General features: G+C 42.4%; 1 protein-coding gene across 2 annotated transcripts in view; it reads left to right on the forward strand.

The window, feature by feature from the left end:
* The window catches only part of EFCAB11 (EF-hand calcium binding domain 11), a 169,948-nt gene extending 155,217 nt beyond the window's left edge, over window positions 1-14,731 (forward strand). The window contains exon 6 of one of the 2 annotated variants that reach the window (XM_074393481.1): window positions 13,939-14,731. In XM_074393481.1, coding sequence (XP_074249582.1) covers window positions 13,939-13,999 — 61 coding nt within the window. In that variant the 3' untranslated portion in view covers window positions 14,000-14,731. Of the gene's footprint in view, window positions 1-6,378; window positions 10,262-13,938 lie in introns of those variants that run through there. The other variant, XM_010350584.3, reaches the window with a different exon arrangement.
* The last annotated feature ends 5,262 nt before the right edge of the window (window positions 14,732-19,993 follow it).

A 19,993-nucleotide genomic window follows, 5' to 3' on the forward strand; every position in this document is an offset into this window, starting at 1 on the left:
TCTCACTCTGTTACCCAGGCTGGAGTGCAGTGGTGTGATCTCGACTCACTGCAACCTCCACCTCCTGGGTTCAAACGATCCTCCTGCCTCAGCCTCCCGAGTAGCTGGGACTACAGGCACGTGCCACCATTCCCAACTAATATTTTGCATTTTTAGTAGAGACAGGGTTTCACAGTGTTGGCCAGGATGGTCTCGATCTCCTGACTTTGTGATCCACCCATCTTGGCCTCCCAAAGTGCTATGATTACAGGCAGGAGCCACTGCACCTGGTCAAGAATATCTTAAGACAGAATTACCTACAACCCTATCATCTTTATAAGACAGGTTTCTGTATAGATATAACCTTCAGCTTCTGCCCAAAAGAATATACATGTTTATAAAATTGCAATTGTGGGGCCGAGCAGGGTGGCTCACGCCTGTAATCCCAACACTGTGGGAGGCTGAGGCAGGTGGATCATGAGGTTAGGAGTTCGAGACCAGCCTGGCCAATATGGCAAAACCCCATCTCTACTGAAAATACAAAAAATTAGCCGGATGTGGTGGTGCATGCCTGTAATTCCAGCTACTCGGGAGGCTGAGGCAGGAGAATTGCTTGAACCTGGGAGGCAGAGGTTGCAATTAACTGAGATCATGCCACTGCCCTCCAGCCTGGATGACAGAGCAGGACTCCATCTCTAAATTAATTAATTAAAATGAAAAAATAACATTACAATTATGATGCATATACCATTCCATATTCTCATTCCCACTTAAAAATATCACTTTCATAGTCTTTGTGTCATTTTAATAGGGAAGAGTCCATTGTTTTGATGTAATAAAATTTATTTAAACCATTCCTTTTTCTTTCTTTCCTTCATTTTTTTTCTTTAAGTAACTTGGGTAAAAGCTAGTACTCTGCTTTGAAATCTGGCTTTGGAGACTTGGACATGGAGTACTCTTGAATGATTTTACAAGAAAAATGATTTTCCAGGAAATAACCACTTTCAGAACAAAATTATTATGATGTCAGCATTTTCATATAAGAAACATTTACTGCTTGTGAGACACATTGAGTATTTACATTTTTTAAATTTAAAAAACCCTAGGTTTTCCTTTAGAATGTATTAGAGCAACGTTCCCACCCTTTTATTAATGATCTTAATAAAAGATTCCCGGTGTAAAACCCTGGCTCCTTCAGGATCCAGACGTCTTGACCCTGGGTCAGGAAAGCATCCAGACTGGGCTATTGAAGCCCACACAGCACCACCAGAAAGAGAGATTAGAATCTCATGTAACAAATCTGGATATGAGAGAGAAAAATGCTAAAGCTTGTGCTGATTTAAAAAACCCCATAGGCACTATGGGGTTCTTTTGTGGGTTTTTGGTGTTTGTTTGTTTGTTTGTTTGTTTTTGAGACAGAGTCTTGCTCTGTCTCCAGGCTGGGGTGCAGTGGTGCGATCTCTGCTCACTGCAGCCTCCACCTCCTGGGTTCAATTGATTCTCATGCCTCAGCCTCTCAGGTAGCTGGGATTACAGGTGTACATCACCACACCCAGCTCATTTTTGTATTTTTAGTAGAGACGGGATTTCACCATGTTGGCCGGGCTGGTCCCAAACTCCTGACCTCCAGTAATCTACCCACCTCAGCCTCCCAAAGTGCTAGGATTACAGATGTAAGCCGCCACACCCAACCTATAACCACTTTTTAATACAATGAATCAAAATATTTGTACTTTAACATATTTTAAAACTGTTGGAATTCATCTGAATGGACTGAGTCTAGTTCTGCAAATTTGGAATGTATCCTGGTGTCATCTGAGGTCTTCCGGTACTTTAAAGTCGATATAGTATTGCCTGGAACTTCCATTCTACACCTGGGGGGTTATGAAGCACTTCCCAAGATTCTTGCAAATTCTTGGAAGGCTTACGGCTCTGAGTTCTCATTTCTCTGAAAGATTCAGTGGGTGGATCATCCTGCCATTCCCCGCTTGCTTTTCCTGCTCTCTGCTGCACCTTCAGACACAGCTCATCACCTAACTTAGTCTTCAACCCCTGACTCAACACAGACACCCCAAAGTCACCATCCCCCCAGTGTTTGTGTGCCTAGCACACCCCTGATAGAGGAGAGGTTAGAACAAGTAATACAAACGATTTGGAAGCACATAGGAAACACAACAGTTAATTGAAGGACTTTTGATCACCACCTCATTGGGAAATTTCATGACTGTTCTCATATGGCATCCCCCTGTGCCTGTACCCTCACTTGTCTCGGCTTGTCATCTCCTTCCAGATGGCTCTAAATTGTTCCTACCAAGTAATATAGAGCAATTCTGCTTTGTTTTTTTTGGTTGTGGTTTTGGTTTTTTTTTGAGATGGGATCTGGCTCTGTCACCCAGGCTGGAGTGTAGTGGCACAATCTTGGCTCACTGTAGCCTCTGTCTCCGAGGCTCAAACGATTCTCCTGCCTCAGCCTCTCGAGTACGTGGGATTACAGGCACATGCCACCATGCCTGGCTAATTTTTGTATTTTTAATAGCGATGGGGTTTCACCATGTTGGCCAGGATGGTCTCAAACTCCTGACATCAAGTGATCTGCCCACCTCAGCCTCCTAAAGTGCTGGGATTACAGGCAAGAGCCACTGTGCCCACCCCAGTTCTGCTCTCTTGAGTCCCTACTCCCAAAATCAATTCTAGATCTTCCTTTTGCATCTCAAAAACAAACCAAAAAAGCCTTTAATTTCACTGGACCTACATTTCTAGAAGCTGTTATTATTAATAGCAATTAATTCTCCTCTTACATCTGCATAAACTTTAATTCCTTTGAAAAGCCATTTCTGAGATAAAAGCCTGTATCTGTGTCTGTACCTACATCCCTGTGTCTGGTAAAAGGGCAGCTGCTTGTCTGGATTGAAGTGCGTGGTCTTTGACTCTGGGGTGGGTCACACTCACGTGTACCCAGTGTTCTGCAGTGGTTCTCAATTTCCGGCTTCTTAACTCTTAAACTGTTCAACCTGACATTCAAGGGGTTCCTTCCCTCCACTGCCCCATGTTTTGAACCTCATTTTCCAAAGCTTTTCTCTCATGTGGTCTCGTCTGTACCTAGACTGTGTTTTGCAAAATGTGGTTGAGCATAGAAACCATAATCGACTGACTTATGGGTCCCTGAAAGATGGGTCTGAGGTGTTTCTCAGACATTTTTATTTGTTTATTTTTATGTATTTGTTTGTTTATTTATGAGACTGAGTTTCACTCTTTTCGCCCAGGCTGCAGTGCAGTGGCACAATCTTGGCTCATTGCAACCTCCACCTCCCCAGTTCAAGCGATTCTCTTGTCTCAGCCTCCCAAGTACCTGGGATTACAGGCACCCGCCACCACACCTGACTAATTATTGTATTTTTAGTAGAGACGGGGTTTCACCATGTTAGCCCGGCTGGTCTCGAACTCCTGACCTCAGTTGATCCTGCCTGGGCCTCCCAAAGTGCTGGGATTACAGGTGTGAGCTACCACGCCCGGCCTCAGGCACTTTTAGACTCAGTAAAGACAGTGAGGTGATAGTTTCTTTGTTTGCTCCCCTAGTACCTCCCAGGATGTAATAGATTTTCTATACCATTATCAACGATTTCCTCGGATTCATTTATTCCACAAATTCATTCATTCAACATTCATCCTCTGCTGTGGGCTAAGACTTGGTGCTACAGCAGCAAACAAGACAGGGGTCTTGCCCTCCTAAAGTTTCTTTCTAGTCAGGATGAGGGGTGGCTGAATTTTTTAGTGCCAAAGGTATGTCGTTGACACCAAAACAACTGCATTCTAGTCTCAAAACTAGAGCAAACTCATGTTAGGATTGAATGCTGTAGCAGAAACAAGGAGGCCTTTTACCTACTGACATTTCCTTCATCTCCGCAGCCAGTCACCCATTCTACCCACCACACACCTGTTCTCTGTCACAGTGATTTGAGTGTGGGTGCTATGAGACCTTTCTTCTTCAGAACAATTCTGTCTGCAAGGAAAAATAGTGTTCTTAGACTTTAAAATGATAGCCCTAACTTGAATTTCCTCTGCACTCCTCATGAGGTGACCAGACCGGCTTACATATATGTGATGAGGACAAAAGTCAAAAGACAAAGTATTTCAGCGTGTCTCATTTGAAATATAAATGTAAAAATGTAGGCCAAGCATGGTGGCTCACACCTGTAATCCTAGCACTTTGGGAGGCTGAGGTGGGTGAGGTAAGAGTTCAAGAGCAGCCTAGCCAACGTGGAGAAACCTCTTCTCTACTAAAAATATAAAATTAGCTGGGCATGGTGACACATGCCTGTAATTCCAGCTACTCGGGAGGCTGAGGCAGGAGAATCGCTAGAACCTGGGAGGCAGAGGTTGCAGTGAGCCAAGATCACACCATTGCACTCTAGCCTAGGCAACAAGAGGGAAACTCCATCTCAAAAAAAAAAAAAAAGATAAATGATGCCTCACCATTCATTATTTGAGTAAAATGCCACCCCAAATGTTGTGACTAAACTTTCCAGTTGTAACAGTTCTTGGCTATAATATGCTCATTTTGTGATGGAAAGCTCCAGCAAAAGCAGCAAGAAAAATAGAGTTAATACAATGACAGGCAGGGCACAGTGGCTCGTTTGTGCCTATAGTCTCAGCACTTTGGGAGGCCGAGGCAAGGGGGTGGCTTGAGCTCAAGAGTTTGAGACCAGCCTGGTCAACGTGAAACCCTACCTCTTCTTTAAAAATAAAAATAAAAAAATTGACTGGATATGGTGGTATGTGCCTGTAGTCTTAGCTACTTGGGAGGCTGAGGTGGGAGGATTGCTTGAGCCAAGGAGGCAGAGGTTGCAGTAAGCCGAGATTGCCCCACTGCACTCCAGGCTGGGTGGCAGAGGGAGGCTCCGTCTAAAAAAATAAAAACAGTTAATATCGTAACAATGAAGGTCATTTACTGAGAAACTCAAGCAAAGGGATTCACTTCTCTACAAGCATTCAGCATCTCAATAAGTGAATAAACACTCTCGCGTGCGCACAAACACACACAATATTATCAGAAGCAGTTTATTCTAAACATTATTTTTCTAGGTTATTCACTTAACTCACCTCTGAGATTTATAGTTCAACAGTACCAGCTCAGAGTGGAAAGAAAAAAAAGGCCTTTTATCTAATCCAATTCCTTAGGAAAAAATACTTAGGCAATATTAAGAATCTTCAATTATCTAATTTAATAAAAGGGATGATTTATATTCTGTAGTTAGTAACATGATACTGATGATTTCTAATCCCTTAGAAGAGATCTGACACTACGCTTTTGGTCCTGTGTAGCATGAAATCATCATGTATATTTTACCAAAAGAAGTAACAAGAATAATGGCCTCTGCAGTCTGAAATCATTTTATATGAACACACTGCAACATGGTTTTGCCCTGGGGCAGAGAAGTAGAGATTTTTCTCTACTTCAAAAGAATGAAAAATTATCATCACTCTATCCAGAACCATTATAGACTTCAGAGACTTTGGCATGAAATATTCAGAAAGTTTATTTTAGAATTCAATATTTTAAAAGCCTGCTTTAAAACTATTACAGTGATTAGTGACTCTCTTGCTTGGGCCAGTCTTTGCTTTAAAAAGTCCTATGTCATGGTTGATATGAATTTGATGTTTGAACAAAATATAATGGGCATCACCCGCAGAAGCTATGTGTAAGGCCTTGTTTTAGAATGCCCCCCAAAGAGGAGTTGAGACCACTTTTCATCAGTTATGCCTTCAAACACACTTTTTTTTTTTTTTTTAATTGAGATGGAGTCTCTCTGTTGCTCAGGCTGGAGTGCAATGGTGTGATCTTGGCTAACTGCAACCTCTGCCTCCCGGTTTAAGCGGTTCTCCTGCTTCAGCCTCCCAAGTAGCTGGGATTACAGGCACCCGCCACCACATCTGGCTAATTTTTGTATTTTTAGTAGAGGCGGGGTTTCCCCATATTGGCCAGGCTGTCTGGAACTCTTTACCTCAGGTGATCCGCCCGCCTCAGCCTCGCAAAGTGCTGTGATTACAGGAGTGAGCCACCATATCTGGCCTGCATATGTTTTTGATATATCACAGAAAGATATATGTAGGATAACTAGAAAGAGCTGTTTCTTTTTTTTCTTATATAATCTGTGCATTTGGCTTCATCCCTTTAAATATGCAGAATATATTATTTCTGTAGGTTTTAATAAATGCCCTTTCTTTCCTGCAAACCTTTATTATCAATGAAAAAAAGTAGGCATCAATCTCAGCCTTCAAGTAGATAAAATAGGTTCCTCTCTCACACAGCCATACAAAGAAATAAAGATCCTAATGTGCTCTTGATACACAGGTGTTAACAAGAGTAATGTATAAATGACTTTTTGTTTTATTTTCCAGGGAAGTAGATCGAGACTCAGATGGTCACGTCAGCTTTAGAGACTTTGAATATGCCATGAACTATGGCCAGAAGGAAGCCTAACTTTTGTGAACTACTTTTGGCAACTCTGGGGAGATCAATAGATTATAATGTCAGGAGACTCTGCTCTACTCTGCTAATGATGTCATGCTACAGACTTGTAATTCGACTTCAAAAAATTTTTTAATTTTGTGGGTATGTAGTAGGTGTATATGTGTGCACACACACACACATACGGGTTACAGGAGATACTTTGGCACAGGCATGTAATAAGTAATGGACTAAACTTTTAATCATCATTTTTGGATGTTGATGATGGACTTGTATCTCAGAATCCTGGAGGTGGTTGCTGCCAGGGTCGTCTTCTGTGTGGCCAACAGCCCTGAGTCAGGTGTCTGTTGCAAGAGCTGGGGCTGGTGCTGGCACTGGTGGTCCCCTTCCTCTTCACTCTTCTCTCCCGCAGCCTCTCCACGCTGCAGGCCAGGGTGCCCCATTCACTTACCTCATTGTCCTCACCATCCCACCTTGGGTCCCTGAATCTCATCAGCTCCTGATATCTGCAGAGGGGCTGCCTTTCCTGCCAGTGGCGCCAGTTTCCTTCATTGGCTCAACATTGGTTGAACAAATAATAGCACCTACACATACTGAGTACTTACTATGTTCCAAGCAGTGAGCCAGGCCTTGGGAAGCACAGGCTTAAGACTTCTCTAAAATAGGCTCATGCCTATAATCTCAGCGCTTCGGGAGGCCAAAGCAGGAGGATCACTTGAGCCTAGGAATTGGAGACCAGCCTGGGCAATATACCAAGACCCCATCTCTACCAAAAAAAAAGAAGTTATCTGGATTTGGTGGTGTACACCTATAGTCCCAGCTACTTGGGAGGCTGAGGTGGGAAGTTCACTTGAGCTGAGGGGTTTGAAGCTTCCGTGAGCCATGATTACACTATTGCACTCCAGCCTGGGTGACAGAGCAAGACCCTGTCTCTTAAAAACAACTTTCAATTAAAAAATAATAAAGACTTCTCTAAGATAATGTCCCTGAGTCCAAATCATCACTGTAAAGTGGCTCCAGGGTCCTGTGTGTGCAAGACAAAGAAACTGGATTGGGCTAACACAAGCAAGCCATCTCGGGCTGTATACAGAGGAAGAACAGAGTGGTAAGAGTACTGGGGGCAAGAGACGTGTTTGCAGAACCCTTTAGGATGGCTTAGGCTCGGGAGTCTCACTGCAGAGGAGCAAGCCTTGAGCTGCTCGGCTGCCCTCTACTGCACACGCCCTGGTTCCCAGCAGTCGTGTCCTGCATTCGGAGCCTCAGCCATGTGTATTCACATTCCCCGTGCCTTGCCTGTCCTGCTGGGCTCCAGTAACTGCTATACTGGAGCAATGAATAACAGTGCTGGACATTCAGCATTTACTTAAGGCAATTCCAAAATACTGGTATCAATACTCTTATTTATAAGTGTTCAGAATGCATAACATGAACATTAGTCAAACAACTTTTAATATAATTCACTTTTTAAGTATTAACATTTAAAAGTCAAGTAAAATTGTATTTGTAATATACAAATATTAAGCATCATTATCAAATTATTAGCAGATAACCTCAATAAAAATAAATGTTTGTGGGGTTTCATTTTTTTTTTTTGAGACAGAGTCTCACTCTGTCACCCAGGCTAGAGTACAGTGGTGTGATCTTAGCTCACTGCAACCTCCGCCTCCCGGGTTCAAGTGATTCTCCTGCCTCAGCGTCCCAAGTAGCTGGGACCACAGGCACACGCTACCACGCCCGCCTAATTTTTGTATTTTTTGTAGAGATGGGGTGTCACCATGTTGGCCAGGCTGGTCTTGAACTCTTGACCTCAAGTGATTCATCCACCTTGGCCCCTCAAAGTGCTGGGATTACAGGCATGAGCCACCACATCTGGCCAATAAAAATAAAGTTTTACACTGTCAAATAAGACGAGCCTAAGAAGATGTGACAACTAAATATCATTTGGTATCCTGGATGAGATCATGGAATAAAAAATAGACATTAAGTAGAAACAAATTAAGTATGGACTTTAATAATAATAATAATGTATCACTATTGGTTCATTAATTGGGATAATGTATTATACTCATATATAATGTCAGTAGTTGAGGAAATTGGGTGAGGTATATGGGACCCCACTACTATTTTCACAATTTTTCTATAAATCTAAAACTGTTCCAAAATTTAAAGTTTGTTTAAAAACTAAAGTCTTATTCAAAACCTAAAAAACTAAACTTTATCTAAAATGAAGCAAACAGTGAAAATCAAGTAAAAGTACAATCTTATTCTAAAAACAAAGTGGGTCGATGGGATCATTGAGTAGCTTTTGCGTTTGTGTACGAATTGTTCTAGTTGATGAAAAGCCCTTTCTGATTTTGGGTAGAGTTTTGTTCAGCAAGCATGTTCATCATAAGTTGAATAATTGGGTCATTGATCCTGATCTCAGAGCATAAATGATGCATACTTCAGATTTTTTAAAATATCAAAATTAGAGTAATACATGAGCAAAGCAGCATTATTCAGTAATTTCCAGAATGCCAAACCCTCTTATTGCAGTCACTGTTTGGACCTCATTTCTCCCGGGAAACATGACAAGGGAAAGGGAGGGACTGTTTCCTACAGTTGATGTGGCAGCCAAGAGGCCAAGCTGGGGATAGCTCTTGGGCAACACCCTTGACCCTCAACTAGTCAGGGCTCTTGTTTGTCTCAATGACAAAACCACCCAAACTAGCTTAGCTGACAAGAGAATGTACTGGAAAACACTGGGCTGTCTGAGAGAACTAACATAGAGACAGCAGTGGTGCAGTGGGGTTTCCAGGATAACCAATAATACCAGCACCTTCAGACTCTGCCTGTCTCCCGTAGTCACGGACAGCCTCACAGCATCCTGAAAAGGAATCGGCTCATGATCCATCCAGTTCCAAGTCTAGAGACCCCACGTAGAGGTTCTGGTTGGCACACTGGAGCAGTCAACTCTGGTTCACCCAGTGTGTATGGACATGGCCACGGGGGACTCGCTCAGGTGTACCCAGGGCTGGTCGCAGAGAGGGGAAGTTTATAAGATCTGGGCAGCCATCCCATTTTCTTTCTTAGAAGAAAACCGTATGCCTGTCTAGGTGCAAACTACAGGAGGGAGAGTGTGCCTCAGATTTGCTACTGAGGAGGATCCAGGCTCTGAGCGACTAGAGAGAAAATGAGAAACCACTCCTGTCACCTTCTCCTTCTTTTCACTTGCCGTGGGCCCAAGCCAAATCCTCATCCCATGAGCTTTTTCCCCAGCTTCTCTCTTCCAGGTCGTAGTCCTCGTCCTTGTCCCCAAACCACATGCTACTGTCTGTGCAGAGTGATTTTGTTGATCTGATTTCAGTTGAGTGGCCCAAGGGTGGCCATCTATCGACCCACTCGATCTCGTCCCTTGGAGAACATCAAGAGTGGGCATGAGCAAGAGACAGCAGTGCTCCTCTGAGGGGCTGAGTGTGTCTGACTCAGGGGTAAGTGGCAGACATGTTTCCTACCACGTGGCCTGGAAACCCAAGGCAGCTAGCTGGCATTGAGAGCAGAGAAAAAAGAAAAAGACACCAGGAGGGGAACAAGGAAGGAGACAAGAAGCCCAGTGGTGCTTGACTTCTGGTTAAAGCTTGTGTACAAAGCCCAGTCGTCGTCCTCTGGGTCCTGTGAGGTAACCCTGTATCCTCCCAATAAATCTTTCTGCTCAAGCCAGCTGGAGTTGCTTTCCGTTATTTGAAACCAAGAGAACCCTGTTGTAAGCACTGAGCCAAGGACAGAGTCTTGGGCAACATTAACATTTACTAGGACAGCGGAGAAAAGTCTTCTAACGAGACTAAGAAGCAGTTGAAGGTGGAAGCACAGGCTGTTGTCCCTTCTCTCTACGATTCCCCTGCCCCCACTTGCCCTTTCCCTGTAACCCAGCTCCGTCTTCCCTGTGGCAGCAGCTCTCAGAGGTCACCAGTGAGGTGCTAATGAATGGCCAAACCCACCAGCCCGTCTCAAGCCTCATCGTGTTTGTCCTTTCTCCTGATTCTGCCCTGACAGCTGCACCTTTGAAATCCTTCCCTTTCAGTTTCCATGACATGGGTCTCTCCTGGCATTTCTGTGCCCATTTTTTCCCCCCTTCTGTCTTTTCCTGCTTCCTCCCCTACAACCACCCCGTGAGTATTAGCATTTTCCAAGGCCCTGTATTTGGCCGATCTTCTTGATCCACACATTCTCCAAGGATGAGTTCATCACCACCAAGATTTCAGCTATCATCTTTATGGGTATGACTCTACAAACAAATCTTTATCTTGACCTCATCTCAACTCCAGACGTGCGTTTTCATTTGCCTTTCGGACTGCCATGCACACTCATTGCATTAAAATCAGACTCATTGTTCCCCTCATTTTCAAAACCGTTTTCCCATTCTGCATTTCTATTTGTTTTTCCTAGCCACCGCCCCATCCCCCACCCAGAGCTGTCATCCAAGCCAGCTGCCACGGAATTCTTTACAAGTCTTCCCCCATCTTCCTTAGCTCCTCATCCACACACTTGCCGAATCCTTTTGAGCCTGGCTCTGTAAGCCTTTCACAGCATTCTCTTCCATTCCCTCCTGATCATTCTGCCCTTGTCCATATTCCCCCTTCAATCCTTCCACCAAGTCATTTGCTCTTCGACTCATTCCTATAAAGATGAGTAAAAGATGTGTGAGTAGGAGGCAAACCCTACCATCAACAAATTTTAGTCTAGCATATCAGTTATCTTCCCAAAGCACAGACAAGATTACTTTGTCTCTGCTCAAAAGCCTTCAGTACCCTTCTTTTCTATTGGATAATAGCTAAACCTGTCATATGCCATTTAAAGCCCTCCATAATCGGCTAGCAATTTATATTTCAGTCCCATTGTTCACAACTACCTCTACCATACCACCCCACAACCAGGTAAACTCACACGCACAATCCCCTCTCCTAAATACACCAAAAACAAGACATCTTTGCCCAAAATAGAAGAGTAACAAATACTCTTGGAATTAATATCTGACAAGATAATAGGAAAATGCAACCATAATAAAAGTCATTTTGAAAAATATCCAGGACCATCTTCATCATAATGAGTATTTTTTCCTTTATCACCTTGGGAAGGGGGACTAGTTATGCTAGGTATTTTGTATATTTGTTTTATTTTTAAAATTATCGAGATCGATTATTAGTCATCCTATTTTCTTCATTTTATAAATGACGAGACAGTTCCAGAAAGTCTAAGTAACTTGATTCCAGCTAAGTAATGGTGATGGGGGAAGAGCGTTGGGGTGTTCATTCAAACATGTCAGCCTGATGGAAAACATATACCTTTCCTACGACGCTACATTATTACCTCCAGCGGGAAAACAATCTATGACACTGATTCATATTCTATGGTCATACTTCATTTTCAACCTCAGATGAATTTACCCAGATTCACTGGACAATGCAAGTCAAGCCTCTAGCACATAGTATGTATTGAAATTTAATTTCCAGGCTGGGGGCAGTGGCTCACACCTGTAATCCCAGCACTTTGGGAGGCTGAGGTGGGTGGATCACCAGAGGTCAGGAGTTCAAGACAAGTTTGGCCAACATGGTAAAACCTAATCTCTATTAAAAATATAAAAATTAGGGGCCAGGTGCGGTGGCTCAAGCCTGTAATCCCAGCACTTTGGGAGGCCGAGGCGGGTGGATCACAAGGTCAAGAGATCGAGACCATCCTGGTCAACATGGTGAAACCCCGTCTCTACTAAAAATACAAAAAATTAGCTGGGCATGGTGGCACGTGCCTGTAATCCCAGCTACTCAGGAGGCTGAGGCAGGAGAATTGCCTGAATCCAGGAGGCGGAGGTTGCGGTGAGCCGAGATCGTGCCATTGCGCTCCAGCTTGGGTAACAAGAGCGAAACTCCATCTCAAAAAAAAAAAAAAAAAAAATTAGCCAGGTGTGGTGGTGCATGCATGTAATCCCAGCTACTCGGGAGGCTGAGGCAAGAGAATCACTTGAACCCAGGAGACGGAGATTGCAGTGAGCCCAGATCACACAACTGCACTCCAGCCTGGGCAACCGAGTGAGACTCCGTCTCAAAAAAAAGATTTTTTCCCCCATCTTCTGCATCACCAAACTTAACCAAACTTACTTTGGGTTATGAAACCTACTTTCAAAAGACAAAGATTAAAATGTGCTGCAAGATCTAAAGGCAGTATTCAAAGAGGAGTTTCAGAAATGCTGTGAACAATTGAAGCATCTTTGAAACAGGTGTGCGTTCCCACTGGGCACTGCTCATTTATGTATATAAATTCTAAACAGTGTATACCAAATACTTGGTATTCACACTTCACTTACAGAATTGTAATTCAGGATTAATAAAAATGAACTGTTGGCTACTTTCCTTTTTGTAGCTTATAACTTTTGAGAAATTTGTTTGGAACTGCAGAACTAGGCAGTTAAAAAATTCATATACACACACAAATTGAAATTCAATGACATTAGGAATAGCAGCTCACAAAGTAACCTTTCTTCCAAAACAGACTTAAATTGGATTGGCCACATGGATTGAAAAGTAGCTTAAAACAATTTAACATAATAAAATATAGAGTGTCCAATAGAAATGTTTATTGGATTATTAAGCTGATGAAATACTCAGAAATGTGAATAAAAAAGAAATTATTCTAACTTCAGAGAAAATGCAGATTAATTTATGTGAAAACATAGACTGAAATCCAAATACACTCCCTGTTTTGTGCTTTACTGATCCTTGAAAAAAATTTTCAGCAGAGAGCAAAACAGTTAAGTTGGGTAAAGTATGTGACTTCAGAAGGAGCAATTCCAATAATAATGAATGTATAGAAAAAGCTGTTGACCAAGGGGCTGGAAATATATTGCATGTATTGTCATAGCAACAGTCATTTTAAGGTAGAAGTCAGGTTTGAACATCTTTGTAATTTTAAAGAAGGAAGCCAAGTTTCATTTTAAATAACTTTTCTAAGGTCAAATGTGTCGGAGATAATGCTTGAATCCATTTCCTTACCAAGCTTTCACTATTGCTCCTTGTCTCGGATGGCCCATGGGACAGGGTTGGCTCATTTCTTTCTTTTTTTCCTTGTTCCCTTTCTTCTTTCCTTCCTTATTTCCTAGAATTGCATACATTGGACCATCTAAGGTTCATTCAGTCTGATCTGCTCCTTGGCTGATATCTAAACTTCCGTGAACAATTTTTTTCTCCCTTACTACACACTGAACCCAAAATTCCAGAACACTTTATTTCTTTCATCAGACATAGCACTCTCTTGCCATTATTTCTTCAAATACTCCATTTACCACATTCTTGAAGAGAATGGTCTTCTCAGACTCCGGTTGTACATATTTTATATCAATAATATTATCTGACACATCTCTTACTCTCTGCTCTTCTCCACCACCTCTTCATGCTCTTCCTCCTCTTCCTCCTTTCTCTCCCAGTTTCAGTTGCATAATTTCTACTCTCATTTGTTTCTAGGGGCAGTGTAAAATGGTACAGACACTTTGGAAGACAGTTTGGCAGTTTCTTACAAAGCTAAACATGGTCTTACCACGCGATCCAGCAATCAAGCTCCTAGGTATTTACCCAACCGATTTGAAAATTCCATCCACACAAAAACTTGCATATGAATGTTTGTAGCAGCTTTCTTCTTCTTCACCAAAAACTGGAAGCAACCAAGATATGTTCTTGAGAGGTGAATGGATACTCTGCAAAATATCTGACCAATCCTCCTCAAAGCTGTCCAGGCCATCAAAACCAAAGAAAGCCTAAGAAACTCTGAGAGGAACCTCTGGAGCCATCATGACTAAATGTAATGTAATAGGGTAGATGGGATCCTAGAACAGGCAGAGGACATTATGGGAAACCCAGGAAATCTGAATAAAGTATGAACTTTAACAATGTACCAATATTAGCTCGTTAATTGTAGCAAATGTATCATACGCATACAGTGTTCATAATAGGGAAACCTGAGTATGTGGTATATAGTAATTTCTATACAATCTTAATTTTTCTGCAAACCTAAAACTGTTCTGAAATAAGTTTGCCTTTAAAAAAAATTCAGATCTGGCCAGGGGTGATGGCTCACACACGTAATCCCAGCACTTGGGGAGGCTGAGGCAGGTGGATCACCTGAGGTAAGGTGTTCAAGATCAGCCTGACCAACATGGAGAAACTCCGTCTCTACTGAAAATACAAAAAATTAGCCGGGTGTGGTGGCACATACCTGTAATTCCAGCTACTCAGGAGGCTGAGGTAGGAGAATCTCTTGAACCCGGGAGGTGGAGGTTGCGGTGAGCTGAGATTGTTCCATTGCACTCCAGCCTGGGCAACAAGAGTGAAACTCAGTCTCAAAAAAAAAAAAAAATCAGATCTTACTTTATGGTGGAATTTCTAACTCTTCCCACTATTTAAATTTATAATAAAAGTTTAAGATGTTAATTAAAAATATGCAAAAAGGGGAACATAATTTTTCGGAATAATGTTATGGCATACTTAGCAAAAATCCTATGTACGTACTTACGGCATGTTTACAGCACCCTCTGCACCCTCACCGATGGCCTCCCTAATGGGGTCAGGCCTTTGCTGTAGGAAACTGTGTTCACGGCCTCTTCTATGACTTGGATTGGTTTCTGACAAAGAAGAGACCTCATATAGTTTAAAATATTTTTGAATTGCATTTTGAAAATATTCAAAAAAAAGAAGAAAGTCTCCACTTTTCTATTATACTGCTTTCAATATACATTTCAAGGAAAGAAATCCCTTAGTTTTGGACCTATTGAAAAGAAAGCCTTTCTACTTCCTTTGAACTTGGTAATTTCTCACGGTGCTGAGAAAGCTGTAAGATGCCATCCGCCTATAAGGTGTAGTTCCTAGATTCGCCCTGCGGCATGTCTCAAAAGGCCTGCTAATGAGTGGCAGGCACCTGCATACGGGGTGGAGCCCTCTCCTGCTCTCTCTGCAGTCCTGGTGGCTTGGCCTCAGCTTGGCACTGAGTCATAGCCTTGGAAAACCAGCATGGTCATCATAAGATTACTTAGGGACTAGTTTGATTTTACAAAGTTCATGTTTTCTACATTAAAGTTATAATGGTTAACAAGCCTAATTCTTCTCTAAGCTTTTACTTTATAGACAGACCCTATTCTTCTATCTATAAATTCAGAAAATATTAATCACTCTAAGATGGCTTTCATAATTCTGTTACATTTCCATACGTTTTTACCTGCATATAAAATATATATTCAGAGCTGGTCAAGGTGGCTCATGCCTGTTAATCCCAGCACTTTGGGAGGCCAAGGCGGGTGGATCACCTGAGGTCAGGAGTTTGAGACCAGCCTGAACAACATGGAGAAACCCCGTCTCTACTAAAAATACAAAATTGGCCAGGTGTAGTGGCGCATGCCTGTAATCCCAGCTACTCAGGAGGCTAAGACAGGAGAATTGCTTGAACCCAAGAGGCGGGGGTTGCAGTGAGCCAAGATTGTGCCACTGTACTCCAGCCTGGGCAACAAGAGCAAAACTCTGTCTCGAATATATATATATATATATTTGAGAATATATATATATATATTCAGTTATCTTTATCTTTCTGTATTAGTCAGGGTTCATTAGAGGAACAGAACTAATAGGATATATGTATATACGAAAGGGAGTTTATTAAGGAGAATCGATTCACATCATCACAAGGCGAAGTCCCACGGTAGGCTGTCTGCAAGTTAAGGAGCAAGGGAGCTGGTAGTGGCTCAGTCCAAGTCTGGAAACCTCAAAAGTAGGGAAGCCAACAGTGCAGCCTTCAGTTTGTGGCCGAAGGCCCGAGAGCCACTGGTGTAAAAGCTGAAGAACTTGGAGTCTGACGTTCCAAGGAGGGCAGGAAGCATCCAGCATGAGAGAAAGATGAAGGCCAGAAGACTCAGCAAGTCAGCTTCCCCCACCTTCTCCTGACTGCTTTATTCCAGCCGCACTGGCAGTTGATTGGATGGCACTCACCACACTGAGGGCGGGCCTGCCTCTCCCAGTCCACTGACTCAAATGTTAATCTCCTTTGGCAACACCCTCACAGACACACCCAGGAACAAGATTTTGCATACTTCAATCCAATCGAGTTGACACTTAACCATCCCACTTTCTTTGATTGATCTTTTTAGGAATTTATCAATTTTATTAACCTTTTCAAAACGCCAGCTTGTGGCCTTGTTGCTTTTCTTTACTGTTCTCTGTTTCATTATTTCTGCGCTTAATTATTATTATTTCCCTTCTTCTTTTTTGTGCTTTGTTTTTTAGCACTTCAGAAATTAAGATCACAGACTCCCAGCATTTGTTTTCTAATATATGTATATATATATTTAAGGCTATAAATTTCCTGTGAGCACTGCTTCAGCTCCATCTCACTAGTTCTTATACACTTTATCTTCATTATAATTCTCACAAAAATATTTTCTAATTTTTGTTAGAAAATTTTCTTTGACACATGCACTGTTCAGAAATGAAATGTTGAATTTTATTATAATTCTCGCAAAAATATTTTCTAATTTTTGTTAGAAAATTTTCTTTGACACATGCACTGTTCAGAAATGAAATGTTGAATTTTCTTATAATTCTCGCAAAAATATTTTCTAATTTTTGTTAGAAAATTTTCTTTGACACATGCACTGTTCAGAAATGAAATGTTGAATTTTCTTATAATTCTCGCAAAAATATTTTCTAATTTTTGTTAGAAAATTTTCTTTGACACATGCACTGTTCAGAAATGAAACGTTGAATTTTCAAAAACTGTGGGTTTTCTAGTTTTCTTTGGTGATTTCTAGCCAGTTTCATTGTGGCTGGAGAGAGGACTTATTCTGAATCTTTTCAAATCTTTCCATCAATTCTCTTTTAAGGCCTTGGTTTCTCCAGTGAACAAAGACATCTTCCCATGTATTTCAGCAGGAATTTAAGAATAGTAAATTAAACTCTGTAATCGATTGTCTTAGTTCTCTTGAATGTTCCAACCCTATATGTAAATTTGGATTTCAACTTAAAATCATAAATCTAAACCAACTTGTATTTTAAATTGGACTCACCAAGCGAATCTGTTCATCGGTCTGAAGCTGTGCTGTCCAATGCAGTAGCCAACAGCACATGTCATTGTTTAATTTTAATTTTTAACAAAATTAAATCGAACTGAAAATTTCGTTCACCACTGAACAGCCATATCCAGTAGTCATCCTTCAAGCGTCCAATAGCTGCAGGTGGTTAGTGGATGCCATACTGAACAGCACAGAATAGAACATTCTCATCACTGCAGCAAGTTCTGTTGGCCTAGACAGCACTCCCTAGGTGCTCCTGTGCAATGCTAGTCAGGTTTTAGTCGACTGCTCTGAGGTCGGCAGCCCATCCTGGTCCAATCAGCTGACAGAGTCCTGTAGCACTAGCGTGGTGATGTGCGCAAACAGTCCCCCATGTAAGGGAGCCATTGTGGGAACTCCTTAGAAAGGATTGAGGGAGAAACAAACGTAGTGCAGCAAACTGCCTGGAAAATGCCTGTTCATCCTTTGTCTTAGTTCATTTGTGCTGCTATAACAAAATACTTGAGACTGGGTAGTTTATAAGGAACAGAAATTTATTTCTTACAGTTCTGGAGGCTGAGAAGTCCAAGATCAAGATCAAGGGGCGGCATCTGGTGAGGGCCTTCTTGCCTTGTCATTTCATGGCAGAGAAGCAAGAGGATGAGAGAGTGAGAAAAGGGAGTTGAATGTACCTCTTCAATGTACCACACTCATGAACAGACAGTCGCTGATATTTAGGGAGCGGGATAATGAACCCACTCCCTAAATATCAGTGACTGTCTGTTCATGAGGGTGGAGCCCTTGTGGCCGAATCACCTCTTAAAGGTCCCATATCTTCATATTGTTACAATGGCAATTAAATTTCAACATGGGTTTTGGAAGAGACAAACATTCAAACTATAGCATCCTTCAAGGCCCCGCGCCTACACCACCCACCGTACGGCAACTCTCCTAGCTCCTTTAGAGTGTTGTCATACTTCCCTTCTGGACTCTCACAGAAGCCTCTTCTGAGTTCTCCCCATGTTGTGGTATGACTGGCATGTTTCCAGATCTGTCTCTGCCTCTTGATCGTGAACTTCCCAAAGCCTAAAGCTCTGTGTTTTTTGTTTTTTGTTTTATTTTTGAGACAGAGTCTTGCTCTGTCACCCAGGCAGGAGTGCAATGACGTGATCTCGGCTCACTGCAACCTCTGCCTCTCAGGTTCAAGCAATTCTGCCTCAGCCTCCTGAATAGCTGGGATTACAGGCACATGCCACCACGCCTGGCTAATTTCTGTATTTTTAGTAGAGATAGGGTTTCACCATATTGGTCAGGCTGGTCTCGAAGTCCTGACCTTGTGATCTGCCTGCCTCAGCCTCCCAAAGTGCTGGGAATGACAGGCATGGGCCACCGCACCTGGCCATATTTTATCATCTTTGACCAAGTATTTCTCCAGCTTCCCTGGGGATCAGTGTCCTTAGTGCTGGGCACAATGCCTGATAAATGACAGATCTTAGTACATTAATGAATTAAAGGGAAATTTCTCTGCAAGATGGTGCAGTATGGAGCTAAAGCATCAGAGAACCAGAATTCTGTGCTCCACTCAATTCCTGGCTCTTGAACTCTTTGGCACTCAACCACTTTTCTTGGGCTTCAATTTCCTCTTCTTCATTAATTTTGGTGAAGAGGTTGACTTGGATAGGATTGCCCATTGCCTGTTTGTCTGAGTCCATTTGGGTTGCTATACCAAAAATATCATTGACCGGATGGCTTGCTTACACAATAAATATTTATTACAATTCCGGAGGCTGGAGAGTCCAAAGACAAGACACTAGCAGATTGGGTGTCTGGGGAGGGGCTGCTTCCTGGTTAATAGACAGGCTTCTTCTCACTGTGTCTTCACATGTGAGAAGGGGTGAGAGAGCTCTCCGGGGTCCCTTTCATAAGGTCCCTGCTCTCATTCATGAGGACTCCACCTTCATGACTTAATTACCTCCTAAAGGCCCTACTTCCTAATACCATCACACTGAGGGGTAGAATTTCAACATACCAATTTGGGGGAGACACAAATATTTGGTCCACTGCACCATTATACATGAATTAGCATTATATGAGCAGAGAGGGTCATGGCCAGGGAAGCTGGGAGAATACTTGGTCAAAGATGATAAATGGGTATTTTTAAATATAGCGGTTCACGGAACGTTTGAAATGTTGAAGTCCATTATGGCATTTCAAGAACTGGGTAGAATGTGCAGAGTTTCAGACTTAAGTGATGAACCATGGAACCACATTGCCTGTGGGGCCCGGTGTATGTGTGTGCATGTAGACAGTGCCATCACAGAGAACTGATGTTCCACGGATTGTGTCTTGGGAAATTGTTCACTAGCTGACCCCTGCAGAATCTTCCAGTTCTGGATTTTTATGAGGATACCTTCCAGAGTCTTACAGTCCCTGTGCCTGACTTGGACAGTGCCACCACTGAGAACTCACAGAGTCATACACTTCACCTT

Source organism: Saimiri boliviensis, chromosome 2 (genome assembly GCF_048565385.1).
Source record: "Saimiri boliviensis isolate mSaiBol1 chromosome 2, mSaiBol1.pri, whole genome shotgun sequence".
Classification (NCBI taxonomy): domain Eukaryota; kingdom Metazoa; phylum Chordata; class Mammalia; order Primates; family Cebidae; genus Saimiri; species Saimiri boliviensis.